The 26973-nt window shown below is 42.3% G+C and overlaps 1 protein-coding gene across 4 annotated transcripts in view; it reads right to left on the reverse strand.

Moving 5' to 3' along the window:
* The window catches only part of LOC115109033 (PEX5-related protein-like), a 187585-nt gene that overhangs the window by 78644 nt on the left and 81968 nt on the right, over positions 1-26973 (reverse strand). For 3 of the 4 annotated variants that reach the window (XR_003860468.2, XM_029633583.2, XM_029633581.2), the window contains exon 2: positions 14420-14524. The exons of the other annotated variant lie outside the window; for it this stretch is intronic. Coding sequence is in view for 2 of the 3 variants with exons in the window: in XM_029633583.2 (XP_029489443.1) it covers positions 14420-14524 (105 nt within the window). In the remaining variant the exon portion in view is untranslated. The remainder of the gene's footprint in view (positions 1-14419; positions 14525-26973) is intronic. 4 annotated transcript variants of the gene reach the window in all.

A 26973-nucleotide genomic window follows, 5' to 3' on the forward strand; every position in this document is an offset into this window, starting at 1 on the left:
AAAAGTGTCACATACGTTTACATTTTATGTTTGCTGGGGAGAACCATTTGAGTTCAAAGATGCTGGAACTGTAATAGCACGGAGGCACCTCCAGCCAAGATTTTATGATTGATTGTTTTATATTGGATGCCTTACTCTATTGCACCCTCTAAACCTCAAAGCGTATCTTCCTACAGTATATTTGCAAGCAGAATATGGGCCCTTAATGAGAAAAGTGAATCATTTCGGAGCCCCCGTCACTTAATTAGATGATCTCCACTTATTCAATTAAAAAAGGCGCCTCTCTTTTGGCAAAAATATAAAAAGATTGCTGACATTAATGGGAATTATTAAAGGGACAGACCTCATCCGGGAAATGACAACCGATGGCTCAGAGAAGCACTGAGAGAAGCAATGCAGGGCCATTATAGACGTGCGGGACACAGAATAACAAACTGCTCTGTTTATTGCTTATTCATCATTATAAACTCGGTGGTTCGAGCCCTGCATGCTGATTGGCTGACAGCCGTGGTTTATCAGGTTGCCATTCCTGTAATATAACAATGGTTGGTGAATCAGTGCTACCTCAGGCCATGCAAGAGTTACATTCTTGTTATGTCACCAGTCAGCTCCTGATGAAATCAAGTGGACATTTTTCAAATATCAAACTTTAAGCTTAGTGTGGGCAATGGCTAGCGAAGTAATAGCACAAGCAATCGCAACATACTGTTAAACAGATTTCAAAATGGCAGGCATTTCATTCCTCTCTCTGGTATTGTCAGTTTGATCATAGTTTGTTCCGGTGTTCATCGAAGAGAGAAGAGAGAGGCAGTCTCTTAACATTTCATTCATTCACCATTGTCTTTATTGTTGGTCAGACCACCAGTGTATTTCCATGTCCTGACCCTGTGAGTGACATATACAGGGTGGTCCTAAGGCAGGGTTGTCAAATTCATTCCATGGAGGGCGTAGTGTCTGCTGGTTTTTGTCTTTTTCCTTTTAATTAAGACCTAGATAACCGGGTGAGGGGAGCTCCTAACCTTAATTGATCAATTACGTTTGACACGTGTCCTACACTAAAAAAAAAGAGGGGTTCAACAAGGGTTCTTCTAAGATACTGAAAGACCCCCAAAAGGTTATTTCAAGAACCCCATAGGAGGTGGGGGTCATCAAGTTGGCGCAAATCTTTCTAGAACAGAAAATGGACACAATTCAATGGATATCGATCAACAAAGAGGTTCAAATATGTTGGCTATAAGAATATGTTGAAGGCTAGCTGTTTTGTGTTCAGATTACAGAACTGCTCACTTTTGTGTCAGTGTCTGCAGGTATACAGACGAGGAGGCATACAAAGGTATGTCAATTGGTATTGGTATGTTATGCAGATCACATGTACCATCCTCCTCCCTGACCTCAATGAATATCCCATAGGCCTCTACATTATGTGGTATGTGCATGAAAACCATACAGGCTTTTTCATGAACATTTTCCACAAAATCTAAAGTATGAAAACTGTTGTGTGCATGTTTTGTTAATCATCTGTATAATGACTATTTTTGGGGGGGATTCACAGACCTCACACTCCCTAAACCTGTGATGAATATAACAGGAAACCTGTTATCACCATGCACTGTAAAATCATTCTGGCTGTGGATACGGAGAACATCAACACGCCAGAGGATAAACCCATTGGACTTGGGGCTCTGCTGGGAGTTTACCTCATATTTAGAATTTTTTATTCTGCTTTGCCACTAAAATCATAATAAACACTGACAATTTAAAAAATGGTGCTATTGTTGTTATTGTTATGTGTATTATTATTATTAATCATAAGGGAGGGGTTAGTTAAAAAATGTACCCCAAAAGGTTCTTCAAAAGGTTATTTGAGGATCCATTAAAAGGGGGTCTTTGAAGAAGGAGAAGGGGTTCCCCATCAGTTTCAATGTGAAGAACCCCTAAAGAATACTCCAGAAACCTTTTCTTTTTAGAGTGTAGTGTGTCCATGATGGAAGCTATTGGAAAGATGTGTCCATCATGGAGACCCTGGGACTTCCCTGTAGATGTCACTCACACAGTCAGGTGAAGGCTAGCGGCACATGTAAATACACTGTGCACACATCGTAGGAAGCCCTTCGAGACCCGGGATATAAAGGCCAATGGCAAATTAAATCCATTCAAAGTTTAAATTCCATTCATGGACGCATGTGCCTGTGTAACTTTTGACAACACTTTCAACTTTGCCGACGGTGATCAGTGGGGAACATCTGTCGGTGAATAACGATTTATTTCTGTCACATTTGCGTAATGTTCGCAGAGGACAAGCATTATGTGATGCATTATGGAGAGACGGCTCGTGAAACTCCATGATGTTCACGTGATGATCGCCCATAAAGGTAGCCTTCCTTCAATGCCTCCCATCTATTTAGCGTCAAATAAGACAAATTGCGGTGCCAGGATGCAGGCCAAAAACCTTGTCTGTAGACGAGTGTGCGTCGTGAGGTGGATCATCACTAACTGTAGCTCTTAATGGGATTCCTAACCCTTCCTTTCCCTTGACAGAATAGTGTAATTTAAGGTCAGTTTTCACACAGAGGGGTTTCGCAATTAAATTCCCTGACATTTTGAATTGATGAGATAACATACCAATTATGAACGAATTGGATATGGGGTCTCCCTCACACTACTGAATTATATTGTGCTACGTTTTATGGGTTAAGTACGTAGCCTATTGAGACATAAAGAGATAAATAAATGACATCACTAAGAGCCCTATTGAATGAAAGTTGGTAACTAACTTTCCAGTATGAAGCGGTTTTCTTGCTCGGCACACATGTACGTTGGACGCATTCACACAGTGAAACAAAAATAATCCAAATGTCTTATCGATTCAAGAAAATGCTTTCGTACATATTGTATTTCTTATTTCTTATTTCTTAAATGTAAATGTTATTTCTACTTAATATGTGTTTTTGTTCTACCTTCTGTTATTTTTGTGCTACATTGATATTGATTACTGCATTGTTGGGTTTAGAACTTACCAAGAAAGGCATTTCACAGTACTTGTGCACATGACGTTAAAACTGGAAACTTTTATCCAGGAACCTGGTTAGGCCCATTAGTTTTTCATATTCAGCTTCAAGTTTTATCTCTCATATGTACGGGATACACATGGATACACCAGTGGAGGCTGCTGAGGGGAGGATGGCTCATAATAACGACTGGAATGAAATAAATGGTATTCACTCCATTCCAGTTATAATACTCCCTTCCAGACATTATTATGAGCTGTCCCTCCCCTCAGCAGCCATCCATCCTCCAAAGAAATGCTTACTTGCAGGTTCCTTCTCAACAATGCCACATCAATAACAGATAATACAATATAAGAATATAAACAGAAAGTAAAAGGCTCAGTAGAAAATAAAATAAACATTTTGGCATAATTATAATACAGGAAGGCAACAATTAATAGTGCAATGTTAACACGTGTTTTGTGGAAGTGGGTTTGGGGGGCAAGTATTTAAATTATTAAGTATTTAGCCCTCCCAGAGTCTGGAAGCAGCAGCAGATGGGCGAGTGAGTGAGTGAGTGAGTGAGTGAGTGAGTGAGTGAGTGAGTGAGTGAGTGAGTGAGTGAGTGAGTGAGTGAGTGTGAGTGAGTGCATGTGCGGAGAATCAGAGCATGGAGGTCAGTCCAGTTCAAGTGTTCAGCAGTCTGATGGCTTGTAGATAGAAACGGTCTCTGAGCCTGTTGGTGTCAGACCTCATGCTGCGATACCGTCTGCTCGACGATAAGGGAGAGAGCAGCTCGTGGCTGGGGTGTGTTGGGGTCCTTGATGATGCTGCGGGCCTTCCTGAGACACCGGTTCGTGTAGATGTCCTGGATGGGTGGGAACACGGTCCCAGTGATGTACTGGGCCATCTTCACCACCCGCTGGAGGGCCTTGTGGTCGTGGACGGAGCAATTCTCATACCGGGCAGTGATGCAACTGGTCAGGACGCTCTCGATGGTGCAGCGGTAGTATTTGGAGAGGACCTGGAGTGGCATACCGAATTTCTTCAGACGCCTTAAGAAGTAGAGATGCTGCTGCGCCCTCTTGACAAGAGTGGTGGTGTTGTTGGTCCATAACAAGTCCTCTGTGATGTGGACGCAGAGGAACTTAAACCTGCTGACTCTCTCTACTGCAGTCCCTTTGATGTGGATCGGGGCATGTTCCCTCCTCTGCCTTCTGAAGTCAACAATCAACCAATGTTTGGCTGACGTTAAGAGAGAGGTTGTTGTCCTGGCACAACAATGCCAGTTCACTTAAAATGCAGTTTTAAGAAAATATTTACTAAATAAACTACATTTTTTAAAAAGGGAGTCAAATTAAAATAACAATAACGAGGCTATACGGAGGTACCTGTACTGAGTCAATGTGCGGGGGTACAGGTTAGTCAAGGTAATTGAGGTAATATGTACATGTACATAGGGATAAAGTGACTATGCATAGATAATACACAGCGAGTAGCAGCAGCATAAAAAGGGAGAGGGGGCTCAATGCAAATAGTCCGGTTAGCCATTTGATTAGCTGTTCAGCAGCCTTATGGCTTGGGGGTAGAAGCTGTTAAGAAGCCTTTTGGACCGAGACTTGGTGCTCCAATACCGACTGTTGTGCGTTAGCAGAGAGAACAGTCTATGACAAGGGTACTGGAGTCTTTGGCTATTTTTAAGGCTTTTCTCTGACACCGCCTGGTACAGAGGTCCTGGATGGCAGGAAGCTTTCCCCAGTGATGTACTGGGCTGTACGCACTACCCTTTGTAGCTCCTTGCGGTCGGAGGCCGAGCAGTTGCAATACCAGGCGGGGATGCAACCAGTCGGGATGCTCTCGATGGTGCAGCTGTAGAACCTTTTAAGGATCTAAGGACCCATGCCAAATCTTCTCAGTCTCCTGAGAATATGCGTTGTTGTGCCCTCTTCACAACTGTCTTGATGTGTTTGAACCATGATAGTTTGTTGATAATGTGGACACCAAGGAACTTGAAGCTCTCAACCTGCTCCACTACAGCCCCGTTGATGAATGGGGGCGTGCTCAGCCTTCCTTTTCCTGTAGTCCACAATCATCTCCTTTGTCTTGATCACATTGAGGGAGAGGTTGTTGTCCTGGCACCATACTGCCAGGTCTCTGACCTCCTCCCTATAGGCTGTCTCATCGTTCTTGGTAATCAGGTCGACCACCGCTGTGTCGTCGGCAAACTTAATGATGGTGTTGGAGTCCTGCTTGGCCATGCAGTCATGAGTGAACAGGGAGTGCAGGAGGGGACTAAGCATGCACTGCCGAGGGGCCCCCGAATTGAGGATCAGTGTGGCAGATGTGTTGTTACCTACCCTTACCACCGCGGGGCAGCCCATCAGAAAGTCCAAGATCCAGTTTCAATGGAAGGTATTTAGTCCCATGTTCCTTAGCTTACTGATGAGCTTTGAAGGCACTATGGTGTTGAACACTGAGCTGTCATCAATTAACAGCATTCTCACGTAGTGTTCTTTTTGTCCAGGTGGGAAAGGGCAGAGTGGAGTGCAATAGAGATTGCGTCATCTGTCGATCTGTTTGTGCGGTATGCGAATTGGAGTGGGTCTAGGGTTTCTGGGATGATGCTGTTGATGTGAGCCATGACCAGCCTTTCAAAGCACTTCATGGCTACAGATGTGAGTACTACGGTTGGTAGTCATTTAGGAAGGTTACCTTGGTGTTCTTAGGCACAGGAACTATGGTGGTCTGTTTGAAACATGTAGGTATTACACACTTGGTCAGGGACAGGTTGAAAATGTCAGTGAAGAAACTTGCCAGTTTATCAGCGCATACTCTGAGTACACGTCCTGGTAATGCGTCTGGCCCTGTGGTCTTGTTCATGTTGACCTGTTTAAAGGTCCTACTCACGGAGAGAGTGATCAGACAAACAGCTGGTGCTCCTCATGCATGCTTCAGTGTTGTTTGCCTCAAAGTGCATAAAAGTAATTTAGCTCGTCTCGTATGCTCATGTCACTGGGCAGAACGCGGCTGCGCTTCCCTTTGTAGTCTGTAATAGTTTGCAGGCCCTGCCACATCCGACGAGCATCAGAGCCGGTGTAGTAGGATTCAGGATCTCAGTCCTTTATTGACGCTTTGCCTGTTTGATGGTTTGTCGGAGGGCATAGAGGGATTTCTTATAAGCGTCCGGGTTAGAGTCCCTCTCCTTGAAAGCGGCAGCTCTACCCAGCTCAGTGCGGATGTTGCCTGTAATCCATGGCTTCTGGTTGGGGTATGTACGTATGGTCACTGTGGGGACGACGTCATCGATGCTCTTATTGATGAAGCTGATGACTGATGTGGTGTACTCCTCAATACCATTGGAAGAATCCCAACATATATTCCAGTCTGTGCTAGCAAAACAGTCCTGTAGTTTAGCATCTGTGTAATCTGACCACTTCTGTATTGAGCGAGTCACTAGTATGTCCTGATAAAAGTTTTTGCTTGTAAGCATGAATCAGGAGGATAGAATTATTGTCCGATTTGCCAAATGGAGGGAGAGGGAGAGGTTTGTACTTGTCTCTGTGTATGGAGTAAAGGTGGTCTACTAGAGTTGTTTTTCCTCTGGTTGCACATGTGACATGTTGGTAGAAATTAGGTTAAACGGATTTAAGTTTCTCTGCATTAAAGTCCCCGGCCACTAGAGTGCCGCCTCTGGATGAGCATTTTCTTGTTTGCTTATGGCCTTATACAGCTTGTTGAGTGTGTTGAGGTCTGAGAGCCAGCATCGGTTTGTGGTGGTAAATAGACAGCTATGAAAAATATAGATGAAAACTCTCTTGGTAAAAAAGTGTAGTCTACAGCTTATCATGAGATACTCTACCTCAGGCAAGCAAAACCTCGAGACTTCCTTAATATTAGATTTTGCGCACCAGCTGTTATTGAGAAATAGACATAGACCGCCACCCCTCATCTTACCAAAAGTGTTCTGTCTTGCCAGTGCAGGGAAAACCCAGCCAACTGTATGTCTTTGTTCAGCCACAACTCGGTGAAACACAAGATATTACAGTTGGTCAGATAGTCTTGAATGGAGCTCATACAATTTATTCTCCAATGATTGCGCGTTGGCCAATAGGACGGATGGTAGAGGTGTTAACCACTCGCCGACCAATTCTCACAAGGCACCCGGACGTGTGTCCTCTATATTGGTATCTCGCTTTCATGCGAATGACGGGGATTTGGGCCTGGTCTGGTATCAGCATTAAATATTTTGCGTCCGACTCGTTAAAGAAAAAATATTGGTCCAGTTCGAGGTGAGTAATCACTGTTCTGATATCCAGAAGCTTTTTTCCGTCATAAGAGACTATGGCAGAAACATTATGTACAAAAGAAGTTACAAACAATGCAAATAAAACAACACAAATTTGCACAATTGGTTAGGAGGCCGCAAAACGTCAGCCATCTCCTCCAGCGCTATCTGAATTGAACAGTTAATAAACCACCGTTGCACGGAGTCTGCAAAGAACTTACTGTAATTGCCAAAGGAATAACTACAAATAATGATCTTGGTTAACCCTTTTTTTCATAACATGATAGAGACCTCCACATCTTCCTTGCTAATCATCCATCGGTTAATAAGGACAGGCAATCCATCCAATTATCTGTAGTGTACAGAGTCTCGGGACGCTACCAGGTAACAGTGGAAAGGCCAATTATAGGTTTACTGTCCTGGCTCAAACAGAAACACGAGGGATTTTGGCCACATTCGCCCTCCCAAACCTCTCTCTTTGCGTCGAGGTGGAGGAGGCTACCATTTTTCAGCATATCACTTTGTACCTTTTTTGCTTGCTGATCCTGTGCAAAGGACATTGCAACTTTGTTTACAAGTGCTCAAGGGGTAATCCTGAAAGGATGTAATGGAAAAACCTCAGCTAATTGCGCCACCTGAGTATGACTCCAAGAGATCTCTTAGATGCTGTTGTCAAGGGAACCCTGAACTGGTTAAACCCATAGGAGGTGGGGGGTTGTGAGTGTGTTCAAATCATTGTGGGAGAAAAGACCATTCCTTTGTCTTTTCTGATATGTCTATTTTTGTCTAGCGCTGTACGGAGAACCGGTTAACTGGAAGTTAAAGGAGTGCTAGCTAGATATTTCTGATCTGATGTTCCAGCATAACAAACGTCAAAGGCAGCAAAGATGTGCTCTACGGAGCAGCCCTGCCTCATTATGCTGTAATCTCTTGGTGAGGAGGGACATCCCAGTTAGCCTTAGGATACTAACATACTGTACATTAGAACATCTTGTTCCTTGTTTGTAACCATTGTCTGCTCTGAATCTTTGTTAAGTTAGCGTGATCCTGCTAGCTCCAGTAGGCCTTTTAAAAAGCCAAAATGTGCAACTTTGGGAGCCAAATATGTGTCCTCCTGCCACAACCTGAGGGACAACCAGTGAAAAGTGCAATGCAATGTAATGTCATATAATATTTGCCATTTTGTTTTGGCTTTCATACCACGTCATGAGGCTTCTCAGTCATGTTGAGACTGGCTTACTACTGTTGCTTTAATGTATTGTTATTCTCATTTTTATGCTTTGGTATTTATTTTTTATGTTGATATCCTAGGGACAGATGCATCCGCCAACACCCTACTGTTTGAGCTTGCACACGGATGATATTTTGTTTTATTATCATGCTCATTATATTAGAGCATAATTGTTGCTATACCTAAAAAGCTTACCATTGTAATAGAAAACTATGGATCATTGTCCATTCCCAAAGTCATTCATAATTTCTATAAGATTATAAGGGCTATACTGCACTGTAAGCCATTAGCCACTTTGCCAATTGTCTAGCGTGAGTATATACAGTATGTGACAGTTAGCTATTTGCCTATTGTCTAGTGTGAGTATATACAGTATGTGACAGTTAGCTATTTGCCTATTGTCTAGCATGAGTATATACAGTATGTGACAGTTAGCTATTTACCTATTGTCTAGCGTGAGTATATACTGTACAGTATGTGACAGTTAGCTATTTGCCTATTGTCTAGCATGAGTATATAGTGTATGTGACAGTTAGCTATTTACCTATTGTCTAGCGTGAGTATATACAGTATGTGACAGTTAGCTATTTGCCTATTGTCTAGCATGAGTATATACTGTACAGTATGTGACAGTTAGCTATTTGCCTATTGTCTAGCATGAGTATATACTGTATGTGACAGTTAGCTATTTACCTATTGTCTAGCATGAGTATATACTGTATGTGACAGTTAGCTATTTGCCCATTGTCTAGCATGAGTATATACTGTATGTGACAGTTAGCTATTTGCCTATTGTCTAGCGTGAGTATATACTGTACAGTATGTGACAGTTAGCTATTTGCCTATTGTCTAGCATGAGTATATACAGTATGTGACAGTTAGCTATTTACCTATTGTCTAGCATGAGTATATACAGTATGTGACAGTTAGCTATTTGCCTATTGTCTAGCATGAGTATATACAGTATGTGACAGTTAGCTATTTGCCTATTGTCTAGCATGAGTATATACAGTATGTGACAGTTAGCTATTTACCTATTGTCTAGCATGAGTATATACTGTACAGTATGTGACAGTTAGCTATTTGCCTATTGTCTAGCATGAGTATATAGTGTATGTGACAGTTAGCTATTTACCTATTGTCTAGCGTGAGTATATACAGTATGTGACAGTTAGCTATTTGCCTATTGTCTAGCATGAGTATATACTGTACAGTATGTGACAGTTAGCTATTTGCCTATTGTCTAGCATGAGTATATACTGTATGTGACAGTTAGCTATTTACCTATTGTCTAGCATGAGTATATACTGTATGTGACAGTTAGCTATTTGCCCATTGTCTAGCATGAGTATATACTGTATGTGACAGTTAGCTATTTGCCTATTGTCTAGCATGAGTATATACTGTACAGTATGTGACAGTTAGCTATTTGCCTATTGTCTAGCATGAGTATATACTGTACAGTATGTGACAGTTAGCTATTTACCTATTGTCTAGCGTGAGTATATACAGTATGTGACAGTTAGCTATTTGCCTATTGTCTAGCATGAGTATATACAGTATGTGACAGTTAGCTATTTACCTATTGTCTAGCGTGAGTATATACTGTACAGTATGTGACAGTTAGCTATTTGCCTATTGTCTAGCATGAGTATATACTGTACAGTATGTGACAGTTAGCTATTTACCTATTGTCTAGCGTGAGTATATACTGTACAGTATGTGACAGTTAGCTATTTACCTATTGTCTAGCGTGAGTATATACAGTATGTGACAGTTAGCTATTTACCTATTGTCTAGCGTGAGTATATACAGTATGTGACAGTTAGCTATTTACCTATTGTCTAGCGTGAGTATATACAGTATGTGACAGTTAGCTATTTACCTATTGTCTAGCGTGAGTATATACAGTATGTGTCAGTTAGCTATTTGCCTATTGTCTAGCATGAGTATATACTGTACAGTATGTGACAGTTAGCTATTTGCCTATTGTCTAGCATGAGTATATACTGTACAGTATGTGACAGTTAGCTATTTACCTATTGTCTAGCGTGAGTATATACTGTACAGTATGTGACAGTTAGCTATTTACCTATTGTCTAGCGTGAGTATATACAGTATGTGACAGTTAGCTATTTACCTATTGTCTAGCGTGAGTATATACAGTATGTGACAGTTAGCTATTTACCTATTGTCTAGCGTGAGTATATACAGTATGTGACAGTTAGCTATTTACCTATTGTCTAGCGTGAGTATATACAGTATGTGACAGTTATCTATTTGCCTATTGTCTAGCATGAGTATATACTGTACAGTATGTGACAGTTAGCTATTTGCCTATTGTCTAGCATGAGTATATACAGTATGTGACAGTTAGCTATTTGCCTATTGTCTAGCGTGAGTATATACAGTATGTGACAGTTAGCTATTTGCCTATTGTCTAGCATGAGTATATACTGTACAGTATGTGACAGTTAGCTATTTGCCTATTGTCTAGCATGAGTATATACAGTATGTGACAGTTAGCTATTTGCCTATTGTCTAGCGTGAGTATATACAGTATGTGACAGTTAGCTATTTGCCTATTGTCTAGCGTGAGTATATACAGTATGTAACAGTTAGCTATTTACCTATTGTCTAGCGTGAGTATATACAGTATGTGACAGTTAGCTATTTACCTATTGTCTAGCATGAGTATATACAGTATGTGACAGTTAGCTATTTGCCTATTGTCTAGCGTGAGTATATACAGTATGTGACAGTTAGCTATTTGCCTATTGTCTAGCGTGAGTATATACAGTATGTAACAGTTAGCTATTTACCTATTGTCTAGCGTGAGTATATACAGTATGTGACAGTTAGCTATTTACCTATTGTCTAGCATGAGTATATACAGTATGTGACAGTTAGCTATTTGCCTATTGTCTAGCATGAGTATATACTGTACAGTATGTGACAGTTAGCTATTTGCCTATTGTCTAGCATGAGTGTATGTGACCATTAGCTCTCCATGAGTGTATTGAATGATATATTGCCTTGTGTAATCTACTACCCTATTTGTGTTTTTGACCTATGTCTGCTATTTGAAATGTACTTTTTATTGGACTGGAATCTCTGTGACCTTTTAGGGCCTTTTGACTACTTTCATCTGTGAGACTTTTAATGTTAGTTAATTAGGGATCGTAAATACATCCACAAATCCAGACTTTTACTTTGGAGGGAACAGTTCAGGCATAAAATATACACTGCCTGCTTGCTGAAAAACAATGCTGATTGAACAGCAGCTTGCAGTGTGTGTGTGTGTGTGTGTGTGTGTGTGTGTGCGTGTGCGTGTGCGGTGCGTGCGTGTGTGTGTGATAGTGAACGTGTGTGTGTGTGTGTGTGTGTGTGTGTGTGCGTGTGTGTGTGTGTCTGTGTGTGTGTGTGTGTGTGTGTGTGTGACAGTGTTTGAGCTCAAGAACACATGGGTGGAGGGTGCACTCTTATGCAAGACATCTTATAGATGCATTATTTACCGATGCTACAAAGTTAGAAACAGACTTCTATTGGCAATTGATCTGTGTCACTGTAGGTCATCTGAAAAGAATGGTGCTGCCAGTATGCAGAATAGAATAGACCTCTGTGTTTGTCTGAGGAAAGCAGCATTCAGCTCCTCTCCTGAACACCGGAGTATCTAGAAAGGGAATAAGGTCATTGCTGTAAAGGTCAAATCTTTATCACGGACCTTGTGGAAGGACTGCGGAACTACTTTCTCTGACCTTGTGGAAGGACTGAGGAACTACATTCACTGACCTTGTGGAAGGACTGCGGAACTACTTTCTCAGACTTTGTGGAAGGACTGAGGAACTACTTTCACTGACCTTGTGGAAGGACTGAGGAACAACTTTCACTGACCTTGTGGAAGGACTGAGGAACTACTTTTACTATCCTTGTGGAAGGACTGCAGAACTACTTTGTTTGACCTTGTGGAAGGACTGAGGAACTACTTTCACTGACCTTGTGGAAGGACTGCGGAACTCCTTTGTTTGACCTTGTGAAAGGACTGAGGAACTACTTTCACTGACCTTGTGGAAGGACTGAGGAACTACTTTCATAACATTTACAAATTCACCCTCTGCCCCCTTTTTTTTTAACATTGATTAAGATGTTGCATCCTACTTTGTGACATGGCATATGTTGTGTCCTGTGTGTTAGCAGTCTAGTCACATCTTTCCATTTACTTCTCAGACTAGTGAAGGTAGGCAGTTTCCTGCTCATTTAATGCACACGTCTGTTTTTTAATGTAGTTGCTTATCTACGTCCAGATATGCACCAGATCCCAGTCTGATTACGGAATGAGACAGCAAGAATGTTGGCTTAATTTAAGGCTCTGGAAGCTAAAAATGGCAGCTGTTTTAAACTATTTTAAAGAATGAAAGGTTAACTCACAGAAGTAAAAAGGACAGAAAGAGGCCTTGTCTAACAAAAGACAGTCAGCAAACACAGCATTGTTAACTGAACTTTCTGATAGTACTAGTATTTGAATACAAAGAAGCACATGATAAACATATTTGTTGTGTTGCGCAATAGAGTTCTTTGCTGGTTGGGATTAAAAATAAAAAGATCAAAATCCTTTTTTTCAATATATAATTATTTAAAAAACACATTATGGTATTTTATGAAACAACTTAGCATATTGAAGCCTACAGAGCCCATTTTATAACGTTAACATCAGAACATCACTATACTGTCACCACAGCACAGAAATACACACAGATGCACGGACACACAAACACACACATACACATCAAGTACTTTTCATTTATATCAAGCACAGAAGCGTACAATAGCATCTGCTATAACCATACGATCCACATATTGCTTCAAAGCAACACCGAAAAGCACACTGACAATCAACTGCATCTACAAGAATAGATGGATTAATTATGTCCTAGCCTAATGTGATGCTGCAAGGTAATGCATTATGGAAATGCATACACATTAGGAAAGTGTAGCTGCTTATGAGGTATAAAAATCTGTCTTTTCCTAAACTGCATTGGATATGGGCTAAACATTTTGCTGATATAGAACCTCATTTCTAATTATTCTAAGACTACTCGATTGGGTAGATTCACTGAGTAATATGAAGTCATTCTGCTAAGACTACTCGATTGGGTAGATTCACTGAGTAATATGAAGTCATTCTGCTAAGACTACTCGATTGGGTAGATTCACTGAGTAATATGAAGTCATTCTGCTAAGACTACCTGATTGGGTAGATTCACTTAGTAATATGAAGTCATTCTGCTAAGACTACCTGATTGGGTAGATTCACTGAGTAATATGAAGTCATTCTGCTAAGACTACCCGATTGGGTAGATTCACTGAGTAATATGAAGTCATTCTGCTAAGACTACCCGATTGGGTAGATTCACTTAGTAATATGAAGTCATTCTGCTAAAACTACCTGATTGGGTAGATTCACTTGGTAATGTGACAGTAAAAGCCCACTAAGGTACACCTGAGGAATTCTCACTAACAATTCCTGCACTACATTGATAAGGTGTTGCTGCTGCAACAGGTACCAGTTACAGCGCATATAATTTAAATACATCAATGAAATGGCATTTAGATAAAATGTCATTCCTGGCTACAGCTGAAATACTGGCTGGTTATTAGTTGGTGATTTGGAATGTAATATGCATTTTATACCACATAGAGCAGCTGAAAAATTAAATAAAATCAATGTTGTTGCTTTTTGCTGTCGTGAGGTTATTGATGTGTGAGAAGGGGTCGAGCTAGGCTCAAGAGTGGAGGGTAGATACGGGATGCTTAAAGCATTGCCATTGATTTTATCATCACCAAAAATAGGAAAACTCAGTTGAGGTGGTGAGAGGGATAGGAGATGTTCGGAGGGGTTGCGATGGTTCTGCCCACCTTGGTTGTCACCGTGAGGAGGGGTTTCACTTCTGAAGACGCCTTACTGGGTATCTCCTTCAGGACCATGGCAACAGTCTTATCTGCAGCCCTAGAATCTCTCCCCTATAACAAGTGAAATCAACAATGACTCGTGTCAGGACAATTGGATCAGTCAATGTTTTTGCCCTCTAGGGCATCTTACCAACTTTACTTTATGATGATGGAATTATATAATAGGCTATGGTGAGCTATCTAGTAAAAAACAGCAACATTGATTGAAAACAAACCCACAAGACTATAACAATGGCTATGGAGGGAAGGGGAGGACCATCTTGCTCAGTGAATTTCATAAAAACTAAAACATTTACAAATTTAAAAGTGATCCTTTTTAGACACTATACTAAATATATTCACGTCACCAGATAATTTATGAAAACACACTGTTTTGCAATGAAGGATCTACAGTAGCCTCAACAGCACTCTGTAGGGTTAGCACCATGGTGTAGCCGGAGGACAGCTAGCTTCCATCCTCCTCTGGGTACATTGACTTCAATACAAAACCTTGGAGGTCATGGTTCTCACACCCTTCCATAGACTTACACAGTAATTATGACAACTTCAAGAGGATGTCCTCCAACCTATCAGAGCTCTTGCAGCATAAACTGACATCTTGTCCACCCAATCAAAGGATCAGAGAATGAATCTAGCACTGAAAGTATAAGCTACAGCTATCTAGCACTGCAGTGCATGAAATGTAGTGAGTAGTTGACTCAAAGAAAAACAATAGTTGAACAGTTTTAAACAAATTCATTTCTTCAAAATAGAGAGTGTATAATTTGTTTTCCAGTTTCACTTACATAGCTAGCAAAGGCAGCTAGATAGTTTAGCCTACTCAAACACCCAGCTCAAACAGAGGCATGCTATATTAGCTAGCTGGCTATGATTATCCAACACAAAACTGGAACTCTTCCAAGTCAAGGTAAGCTTTTGGTTTTACTAATTTATTGCCATCGGGGCTTGCGGTGTAACTGCTAAACTGACTATACACTGGAACTGTACTGCAGGATTGTAGAGGGTTTACTAACGTGTTAGTTCTATTAACTATGTTGACTATGACGTTACTTTAGCTAATATGGTGACAACGATGTAGGCTGTGTGTAGTGGTTATGATATGGTTTTGCGTCAAAAGTTATTTTTCTCCTGGTCACATACAGCTGATGTGTTGTGCATTGAAGTCCACAAACAAAGAGAAAAGGGGTGAGGAGGAGAGAGCATGGATGCGAGAAGGAATACAATGTGGCTGCTATGAAAGTGAACTGTATTTGTGTGTGATCACGGGTGTATTTATTCCACTGATTCTGTTGAAAAACGTTTCTTAAACAGAAGCAAACAGAACGAATCGGGGATAAAAGTACCTGAATTTGTCCAATACAAACTCTCGTTTGCAAGTATTGGTCTAATGATCAAGGCGGTATTGAATGTGTCACTGTCTGTCACCTCAAACCTTTCTCTCGACCTGTGTGCATCTACATTGTACACTTTCATTCATAGGCTAGGTTGTAGCAACCTCTTGAAAATGTGAGTATCACGTAGTCATCATGTATCATGTAGTATCATGTAGTAGCCTAAACCTATCGATGATACATTGAACTGGGTGAATGGAATATGAACTACAGGCGTTGGATGGTATCCCAGATCTGACATGGTAAAAATCTGTTTTTCTGCCCTTGAGCAAGGCAGTTAACCCCGGGCGCCGTGGATGTCAATTAAAGCAGCCCTCCGTACCTCACAGTGGGGTTAAATGCGGAAGACACATTTCAGTTGAAGGCATTCAGTTGTACAACTGACTAGGTATCCCCCTTTCCCCAATATGCTGTAATAGAAATAAGGCCATGCTAATAAAAAATTAAATGGCCTCCCTCATCTTAAATGGCACTGACTGCCACTGGTCTCTTGTTACCTTCAGCAGTATGATCAGATATAGCTAGCATCTCTAATGATGACAAGTGGACAATACAGTAGGAATGTGCTAGTCAGTCTCTCATTGTTTAGAATTATCTAGGCTGGGTGATGAACTATACACATGTCTACTGGATGACTGCCAAGGAGACATAGGGCCATACTGGAAAGTTGCAGTCACATTTCAGCGTGACCTCATAACGTGACTGTCCCTCGCCTTATTCCAAGGCTGAAATTGATTTCAAAAGCCCATTGTTATCCTGATTCTAGACCGTAAAACCATCAACAATATGGCAAAATAAATACATTGTTTTCACAGTACTCAACTGACATTTAAGATGGGCTCATATCACCAGTAGATGTATTGTTGGAGAAATATGAAGGTTCTGGCTATATAAAGGTGACCTACCCTAAACATTGAACATGAACAGCAGAACATTTGTAGTGCATTTATGTTACCAGCATTTCACATACTGTATGTACAGTCATGGCCAAAAGTTTTGAGAATGACACAAATATACATTTTCACAAAGTCTGCTGCCTCAGTTTGTATGATGGCAATTTGCATATACTCCAGAATGTTATGAAGAGTGATCAGATGAATTGCAATTAATTGCAAAGTCCCTCTTTGCCATGCAAATGAACTGAATCCCCCCAAAACATTTCCACTGCATTTCAGCCCTGCCACAAAAGGACCAGCTGACATCATGTCAGTGATTCTCTAGTTAACACAGGTGTGAGTGTTGACGAGGACATGGCTGGAGATCACTCTGTCATGCTGATTGAGTTCGAATAACACACTGGAAGCTTCAAAAGGAGGGTGGTGCTTAGAATCATTGTTCTTTCTCTGTCAGCCATGGTTACCTGCAAGGAAACATGTGCCGTCATCATTGCTTTGCACAAAAAGGGCTTCACAGGCAAGGATATTGCTGCCAGTAAGATTGCACCTAAATCAACCATCAGATCATCAAGAACTTCAAGGAGAGCGGTTCAACTGTTGTGAAGAAGGCTTCAGGGAGCCGAAGAAAGTCCAGCAAGCGCAAGGACCGTCCCCTAAAGTTGATTCAGCTGCGGGATCGGGGCACCACCAGTACAGAGCTTGCTCAGGAATGACAGCAGGCAGGTGTGAGTGCATCTGACTTTAGGAGGACGGCCTGGTGTCAAGAAGGGCAGCAAAGAAGCCACTTCTCTCTGGGAAAAACATCAGGGACAGATTGATATTCTGCAAAAGGTACAGGGATTGGACTGCTGAGGACCGGGGTAAAGTCATATTCTCTGATGAATCCCCTTTCCGATTGTTTGGGTCATCCGGAAAAAAGCTTGTCCGGAGAAGACAAGGTGAGTGCTACCATCAGTCCTGTGTCATGTCAACAGTAAAGCATCCTGAGACCATTCATGTGTGGGGTTGCTTCTCAGCCAAGGGAGTGGGCTCACTCACAATTTTGCCTAAGAACACAGCCATGAATAAAGAATGGTAACAACACATCCTCCGAGAGCAACTTCTCCCAACCATCCAGGAACAGTTTAGTGACGAACAATGGCTTATCCGGTATGATGGAGCACCTTGCCATAAGGAAAAAGTGATAACTAAGTGGCTCGGGGAACAAAACATTGATATTTTGGGTCCATGGCCAGGAAACTCCCCAGACCTTAATCCCATTGACAACTTGTGGTCAATCCTAAAGAGGCGGGTGGACCAACAAAAACACACAAATTCTGACGAACTCCAAGCATTGATTATGCAAGAATGGGCTGCCATAAGTTAGTATGTGGCCCAGAAGTTAATTGACAGCATGCCAGGGCGGATTGCAGAGGCCTTGAAAAAGAAGGGTCAACACTGCAAATATTGACTCTATCAACTTCATGTAATTGTCAATAAAAGCCTTTGACACTTATGAAATGCTTGTAATTATACTTCAGTATTCCATAGTAACATCTGACAAAAATATCTAAAGACAGTGAAGCAGCAAACTTTGTGAAAATTAATATTTGTGTCATTCTCAAATCTTTTGGCCACAACTGTACAGTGTAATCTGTCATGGTATGCGTGAAGGGCTGTAGGAAGTCAGGCGCAGGAGAGCAGATAATGGTAGCAAAACGGAGCCTTTTATTTGGCGAACCAAAAACACACGGCACAAACGGACACGAAATACAAATACGGGTTGAACCCAGCGCAACCAGCCTAACGTGCACATACCAGAAAACAGATAAACAATACCACACAAAGACATGGGGGAAACAGAGGGTTAAATACACAACACATAATGAGGGGAATGAGAACCTGGTGTGTGGTGAAACGAGACATAACAAATGGAAAATTAAAAATGGATCGGCGATGGCTAGAAGACCGGCGACGTCAACAGCCGAACACCGCCGAACAAGGAGAGGCATTGACTTCGGCAGAAGTCGTGACAGTAATCACTAAGTCTTGATATACTGTATTCAGTATACAGAAGCCCTGTACAAACAAACATGCTAACCCTGTTTCCATAGTAGGTAAAAAAAAAAAAAACATTATTCTTGCGAGAATCCAAGTTGATTCATCTACTCAACCAAACAATGTCTACACTACAGTAAGAAAACAGACAAACTCAACTGCATATCACTTACAAAATGTCATATTTATGTGCAGTTACACGGTTGAATGACATATTTATACCTTGTCAGCTCAGGGGTTTGAACTTGCAACCTTCTGGTTACTAGTCCAACGCTCTAACCACTAGGCTACCCTGCCGCCTCTACGCTCTAACCACTAGGCCACCCTGACTTGTGGTTACCTGATTCCATTGTCTAAGACCCTTTGTATTTGACGAGTGTATAACCTGCATTAGAGAATAAGTATTTTTCCCAATTGACTCTGTGCTTGAGCTTAAGCTTGATTCTGATTTCATGGCACAATGTGTGCACATGTCCTCGAGGTACCGTCCCCAGATAGCTTAATGCTCCTGTTAGACCAGTAAAGCCACCTGTGTCCACACTATACCGACAGTAAGTCAACCCAACTGTTTAAGTAAAAGCAGCCTTCACTAAGAGTGTTCCATTCATACCGCCAGAACATTTTTAAAAAGCCTTCTTTGGCTCAATCTGTGTTTCCACTAATCTTTTGAGTGGCTAGTGTATCAAGAAAAATGTCTGCAGGCGAAGGAGGAGTGAGTTGTAGTTGTATGCTGCAAAATATGTCCAAGAAACTGTGGATCGTGTTTTGGGAAGGATTGTCTTTGATGTGTGTTGTGTGCTAGATCAAGGTGTAGGTTTCTTTGTGTTTGACATAAACTCACATTTCGGTCAGATTTGGATTTACATCCCAGGTGACGAGAAAAGTTAGCTTTATGCTTTTATACTTCAACTTTTTGTATATTATCAACACAGCTAAGTAGCGTAAACAGCAGAATCTTGAATAACTCATTATGAAAATACTCTTGACTTGATTGTGCTGAAAATAGGTGGTATAGGCAAAACAGTGGCTTTTATCCCTTCTCTGTGGGGTCTGCAGAATGTGGGGGAAAATAGGTGGTATAGGCAAAACAGTGGCTTTTATCCCTTCTCTGTGGGGTCTGAATGTGGGGAAAATAGGCAAAACAGTGGCTTTTATCCCTTCTCTGTGGGGTCTGCAGAATGTGGGGGAAAATAGGTGGTATAGGCAAAACAGTGGCTTTTATCCCTTCTCTGTGGGGTCTGCAGAATGTGGGGGAAAATAGGTGGTATAGGCAAAACAGTGGCTTTTATCCCTTCTCTGTGGGGTCTGCAGAATGTGGGGAAAATAGGTGGTATAGGCAAAACAGTGGCTTTTATCCCTTCTCTGTGGGGTCTGCAGAATGTGGGGGAAAATAGGTGGTATAGGCAAAACAGTGGCTTTTATCCCTTCTCTGTGGGGTCTGCAGAATGTGGGGGAAAATAGGTGGTATAGGCAAAACAGTGGCTTTTATCCCTTCTCTGTGGGGTCTGCAGAATGTGGGGGAAAATAGGTGGTATAGGCAAAACAGTGGCTTTTATCCCTTCTCGGTGGGGTCTGCAGAATGTGGGGGAAAATAGGTGGTATAGGCAAAAACAGTGGCTTTTATCTTTTATCCTTCTCTGTGGGGTCTGCAGAATGTGGGGAAAATAGGTGGTATAGGCAAAACAGTGGCTTTTATCCCTTCTCTGTGGGGTCTGCAGAATGTGGGGAAAATAGGTGGTATAGGCAAAACAGTGGCTTTTATCCCTTCTCTGTGGGGTCTGCAGAATGTGGGGGAAAATAGGTGGTATAGGCAAAACAGTGGCTTTTATCCCTTCTCTGTGGGGTCTGCAGAATGTGGGGGAAAATAGGTGGTATAGGCAAAACAGTGGCTTTTATCCCTTCTCTGTGGGGTCTGCAGAATGTGGGGAAAATAGGTGGTATAGGCAAAACAGTGGCTTTTATCCCTTCTCTGTGGGGTCTGCAGAATGTGGGGGAAAATAGGTGGTATAGGCAAAACAGTGGCTTTTATCCCTTCTCTGTGGGGTCTGCAGAATGTGGGGAAAATAGGTGGTATAGGCAAAACTGTGGGGTCTGCAGAATGTGGGGGAAAATAGCTGAAATAGCTTCGAAATATGATGGTGATCATAAACAAGGGGGACAACAAAGCCCTCAATTAGTTAGAGGAAGTTGATTATTTTTCATGAACTTTCAATGACAAATCAGACAGGTAATTTATCAAACCATATTCACCTAGAAACTACAGGTTTATTATATCAGCATGGCCTCAGAGCCATACGAAACATACTTGATGTATTTCTGAGCAACTCCAAGATATATGATACCTACTAATGGTCTAGTTGCTTTAGACAGAATGAACGTAGGGAGGTTTGTTGGGGAGGATGGTTGGGCATAATCCGCATAATCCAAAGGTTGCATGTTCGAGTGGCATCGGGCACAACTGTAGCATTAAAGCTAACCCTTTCCTATCCCTTAACCCAATTCACCTCAAACCTAATGTTATCTGTCGCATAAATCAAATCACATTTGATTGGTCACATACACATATTTAGCAGATGTTATTGCGGGTGTAGCGAAGTGCTTGTGTTCCTAGCTCCAACAGTGCAGTAGTATCTAACAGTTCACAACAATACACACAAATCAAAAAGTAAAAGAATGGAATTAAGAAATATATAAATATTAGATTGAGCACTGTCGGAGTGGCATTGACTAAAATACAGTATAATAGAATACAGTATATACAGATGAGATGAGTAAAGCAGTATGTAAACATTATTTAAATGTTATTAAAGGGACCGGTGTTCCATTATTAAAGTGGCCAGTGATTCCATGTCTATGTATATAGGGCAGCAGCCTCTGAGGTGCAGGGTTGAGTAACCGGGTGGAAGCCGGCTAGTGATGGCTATTTAACTGTCTCTTGGTCCCAGCTTTGATGCACATGTACTGACCTCGCCTTCTGAATGATAGCAGGGTGAACAGGCCATGAACAGGCCATGGTGGTTGATGTACTTGATGATCTTTTTGGCTTTCCTGTGACATTGGGTGCTGTATGTGTCTTGGAGGGTAGGTAGTTTGCCCCTGATGATGTGTTGGGCAGACCGCACCACCCTCTGGAGAGCTCTGCGATTGAGGGCGGTGCAGTTGCCGTACCAGGTGGTGATACAGCCCGACAGGATACTCTCAATTGTGCATCTGTAAAAGTTTGTGAGGGTTTTAGGGGCAAAGCAACATTTCTTCAGTCTCCTCAGATTGAAGAGGCGCTGTTGCGCCTTCTTCACCACACTGTCGGTGTGGGTGGACCATTTCAGAACCTCATTGATCTGTACACTGAGAAACTTGAAGCTTTCCACCTTCTCCACTGCAGTCCTGTCGATGTGGATAGGGGCATGCTCCCTCTGCTGTTTCCTGAAGTCTACGATCAGCTCCTGTGTTTATGTTGACATTGAGTGAGAGGTTATTTTACTGGCACCACTCTCCCATGGCCCTCACCTACTCTCTGTGGGCTGTCTTGTCATTGCTGGTAATCATGCCTACTACTGTTGTGTCGTTTGAGGCGTGCGTGGCAATGAAGTCATGGGGGAACAGGGAGTACAGGAGGGGACTGAGCACGCACCCTTGTGGGGCCCCTGTGTTGAGGAACAGCAAAGTGGGGGTGTTGTTTCCTACCTTCACCACCTGGGGGGCGGCCCATCAGGAAGTTAAGAACCCAGTTGCACAGGAAAGGGTTCAGACCCAGGGACCCCAGCTTAATGATGAGCTTGGAGGGTACTATGGTGTTGAATGCTGCACTATAGTCAATGAACAGCATTCTTACATAGGTATTCCTCTTATCCAGATGGGACATATTTAGCAGATGTTATTGCGGCTGTAGCGAAATGCTGTGAATTCACCTAACCTTTGTTATTTTCTTCTAAACTTTTACATAAATTATAAAGGATAACATTTTTTTTTTATCTGCCCCATGTGGGATTAAAATTTACAACCATTGCACTGAGCCAACTGTTTTAGCAGACTGCATCACCAATCAGTCATAGCAGTCATAAATACGAGTTGACATGACCACCACTGTCATGTATTTCTTGTTACTATGGATTTAGCTACTCCTCTGACGAGGAGGAGTAGTAAGGATCGGAGAACCAAAGCGCAGCGTGATGTGAATACATTATTTGAATGTAAGACGAAATAACACGAAGTACACTAAACAAACAAAATAACAAAACGACCATGACTGCTATCAACACAGCGTGCAAACATGCAACATCCATAGACCTAGATAATCACCCACGAAATACTCAAGGAATATGGCTGCCTAAATATGGTTCCCAATCAGAGACAACAATAAACAGCTGCCTCTAATTGAGAACCAATCTAGGCAACCATAGACATACAAAACCCTTAGACTGGTAACAACCCCATAAACAAACAAAAGCCCTAGACAGGACAAAAACATATAATCACCCATGTCACACCCTGACCTAACCAAAATAATAAAGAAAACAAAGAATGCTAAGGTCAGGGCGTGACAACTAATATTAACGTAATATGCTCATACAGTAGTTTACATGTTTTTGTTTTTGTTTGTAAAAGCACATAGATCTGTATGAAACGGCAAGCAAAAATGTTTTTGTGTAACGTCAGTAATCTAGTAAAGGAAACATCATGCGAAATATATTAGCACGCTGTCACCTGCTTTTACAGTAAGCCTTGAAGTAGCAGCACCCAGCACATGTAGAAGGGAGTGGATTTCATACCGAAACCCCCCTTGCGATGACAGAGAGCCACCATCGGGATTTCAATGGTAGACTTGAACCGCTAGCGGCAAAAAGAGCTAGATTTACTACTGAAAGACCAACATATATCACTTTTGCAATTAACTGTCAAAATGAAGACCAGAATTGACGTATTTCACTATAACTAAGCCTAAAACATCTGTTTTTTGATGGGTTTTTTCTTTCTCATGAAAGTTACTCTTTAAAGTAAAATTACATCTCCTGCTAATTACTGCCAATAAAGCACTATGCCAACATTTTAATCAAAAGATTAGGTTTCCTTGGTGGCTGAGTAAATAAACGTTTCTGTTAGTTTCGTTATCAAGTTAATGCATTTACAATCCCCTGGTCACCAAACCCCTGGTCACCAATCCCCTGGTCACCAAACCCCTGGTCACCAATCCCCTGGTCACCAATCCCCTGTTCACCAATCCCCTGTTCACCAATCCCCTGTTCACCAATCCCCTGTTCACCAATCCCCTGTTCACCAAACCCTGGTCACCAATCCCCTGGTCACCAATCCCCTGTTCACCAATCCCCTGGTCACCAATCCCCTGTTCACCAATCCCCTGGTCACCAATCCCCTGTTCACCAATCCCTGGTCACCAATCCCTGGTCACCAATCCCTGTTCACCAATCCCCTGGTCACCAATCCCTGGTCAACAATCCCTGTTCACCAATCCCTGGTCACCAATCCCTGGTCACCAATCCCCTGGTCACCAATCCCTGTTCACCAATCCTGGTCACCAATCCCTGTTCACCAAACCCCTGGTCACCAATCCCTGGTCACCAATCCCCTGGTCACCAATCCCCTGGTCACCAAACCCCTGGTCACCAATCCCCTGGTCACCAATCCCTGTTCACCAATCCCTGGTCACCAATCCCCTGTTCCAATCCCTGTTCACCAATCCCTGTTCACCAAACCCCTGGTCACCAATCCCCTGGTCACCAATCCCCTGTTCACCAATCCCTGTCACCAATCCCCTGTCACCAATCCCTGTCACCAATCCCTGGTCACCAATCCCTTCACCAATCCCCTGTTCACCAATCCCCTGGTCACCAATCCCTGTTCACCAATCCCTGGTCACCAATCCCCTGGTCAGCAATCCCCTGTTCAATCCCCTGTTCACCAATCCCTGGTCACCAATCCCCTGTTCACCAATCCCCTGGTCACCAATCCCCTGGTCACCAATCCCCTGGTCACCAATCCCCTGTTCACCAATCCCCTGGTCACCAATCCCCTGGTCACCAATCCCCTGTTCACCAATCCCCTGGTCACCCCCTGTTCACCAATCCCCTGGTCACCAATCCCTGGTCACTAATCCCCTGTCACCAATCCCTGTTCACCAGACCCCTGGTCACCAATCCCCTGTTCACCAATCCCCTGGTCACCAATCCCCTGGTCACCAATCCCCTGTTCACCAGACCAAATTCATTGTTCTGAACGAATAGAATACCTGGAGGGTAGAACTTGTGTTTTCCTCTGGTAATCTAAAGGGGTGAGACATAATGCTTAGTTACTTACGTGGTCTCTTGGTTTAAAGCATAACGCTCTGGTAGAGGAGGGTTTCCCAAACTCGGTCCTAGGGGCCCCCCTTGGGTGCACATCTAGTTTCTTTTGCCCCCTAGCACTACACAGCTGATTCAAATAACCAACTCATCATCAAGCTTTGAATACTTGAATCAGATGTGTAGTGCTGGGGGGGACAAAATGTGCACCGAAGCGGGGCCCCAGGAACGACTTTGGGAAAACCTGTGGTAGAGGACAGTCTCACTAATGTAATTCCATGTTTGTTGTTAGTCTGGAGATGGATAGACTTGTTTTATTGAATCAGCTTACAGCAACATTAATATGGTTTGTTGTAGTGCCACACGACCTCAGTTCTACAGTAGAAAAAAATCAAGGGATATACTTGAGTAGTGATAAATATATTGTTACTCCTTGGTGTCTTCTCTGTAGGTCAGTTGGTAAAGCATGGCGCTTGCAACACCAGGATTGTGGATTCAATTCCCAGGGGCCAACCATACGTAAAAGGTAATGCACGGATGATTGGATAAAAGCATCTGCTGTATATTATTATATATTCATGTCATTGTTGCCTAATGCTTAGTAGTGGAGGATTCAGGTACCTGGAAAATCAAATCTGTATCAGATTGATACCGATCAGTGTGCATAGATTAGTTCCTTTGTGAATACAGGCCTTATTTTGACTCCATAGAGGGAAAAAAAGTGAAGTGACTTAACTTGAGTGCAAAAAAAAAACTGTAATGAAGTAGTTCCACTAGGGAATACATCCTCGCTGCAAATAGGGTCAACATTCATCCTTTATCACAGAAACAACTTTCCCTCTATTCCACTGTGTGTATTATGGACCCGTAGCCACATAGACTGACTGGGGGATGGTATGGCCACTTTGCATATGGTCCCTGTTACGCAACATCCGTGTTGCTAACAGACGGGTTAGTTGACAACGCCACAAAAATTATGCTCACGCTTCAAAGTGGCAGAAGGCTGTGTGTGTTGTGATTCTGGATGCCCATATAGCTAGCTAGATATCTTGTTCTTTATTCCATGTCTTGTTTTGAGGTGCTTTAACTCATGTCACCTCTACGCTAATATGGCAAAAAGCATTTGAGAGACAACAAGTGCTCATTGTGCAACTATATTTATGTTTTCAATCAACATTGGAGAAGAACTATAGTTTAGGCGTTATCAACATTCTAAGCCAATCCCGTCTGTTTTGCCCCATAGTTGCGCAAGCTAAACAACCAACCCGTCTATGACGCTGTTTGATGGATCTCTAGACTTGCTCCAATCTTGCAACCTTACAGTTAACTTGTCCAGTGCAATAACGACCTGCCTCTCTCTCGTTGCACTCCACAAGGAGACTGCCTGTTACGCGAATGCAGTAAGCTGCTAGCTAGAATTAAACTTATCTTATAAAAAACAATCAATCATCATCACTAGTTAACTACACATGGTTGATGATATTACTAGATATTATCTAGCGTGTCCTGCATTGCATATAATCTGACTGAGCATACAAGCATACACGTATCTAAGTATCTGACTGAGCGGTGGTAGGCAGAAGAAGGCGCTTAAACATTCATTCAAACAGCACTTTCGTGAGTTTTGCCAGCAGCTCTTCGTTGTGTGTCAAGCATCGCGCTGTTTATGACTTCAAGCCTATCATCTCCCGAGATGAGGCTGGTGTAACCGAAATGAAATGGCTAGCCAGTCAGCGCTAATAGCATTTCAAACGTCACTCGCTCTGAGCCTTCTAGTAGTTGTTTCCCTTGCTCTGCATGGGTAACGCTGCTTCGATGGTGGCTGTTGTCGTTGTGTTGCTGGTTCGAGCCCAGGGAGGAGTGAGGAGAGGGACGGAAGC

Source organism: Oncorhynchus nerka, linkage group LG25 (assembly GCF_034236695.1).
Source record: "Oncorhynchus nerka isolate Pitt River linkage group LG25, Oner_Uvic_2.0, whole genome shotgun sequence".
In the NCBI taxonomy this organism is placed as follows: Eukaryota; Metazoa; Chordata; class Actinopteri; order Salmoniformes; family Salmonidae; genus Oncorhynchus; species Oncorhynchus nerka.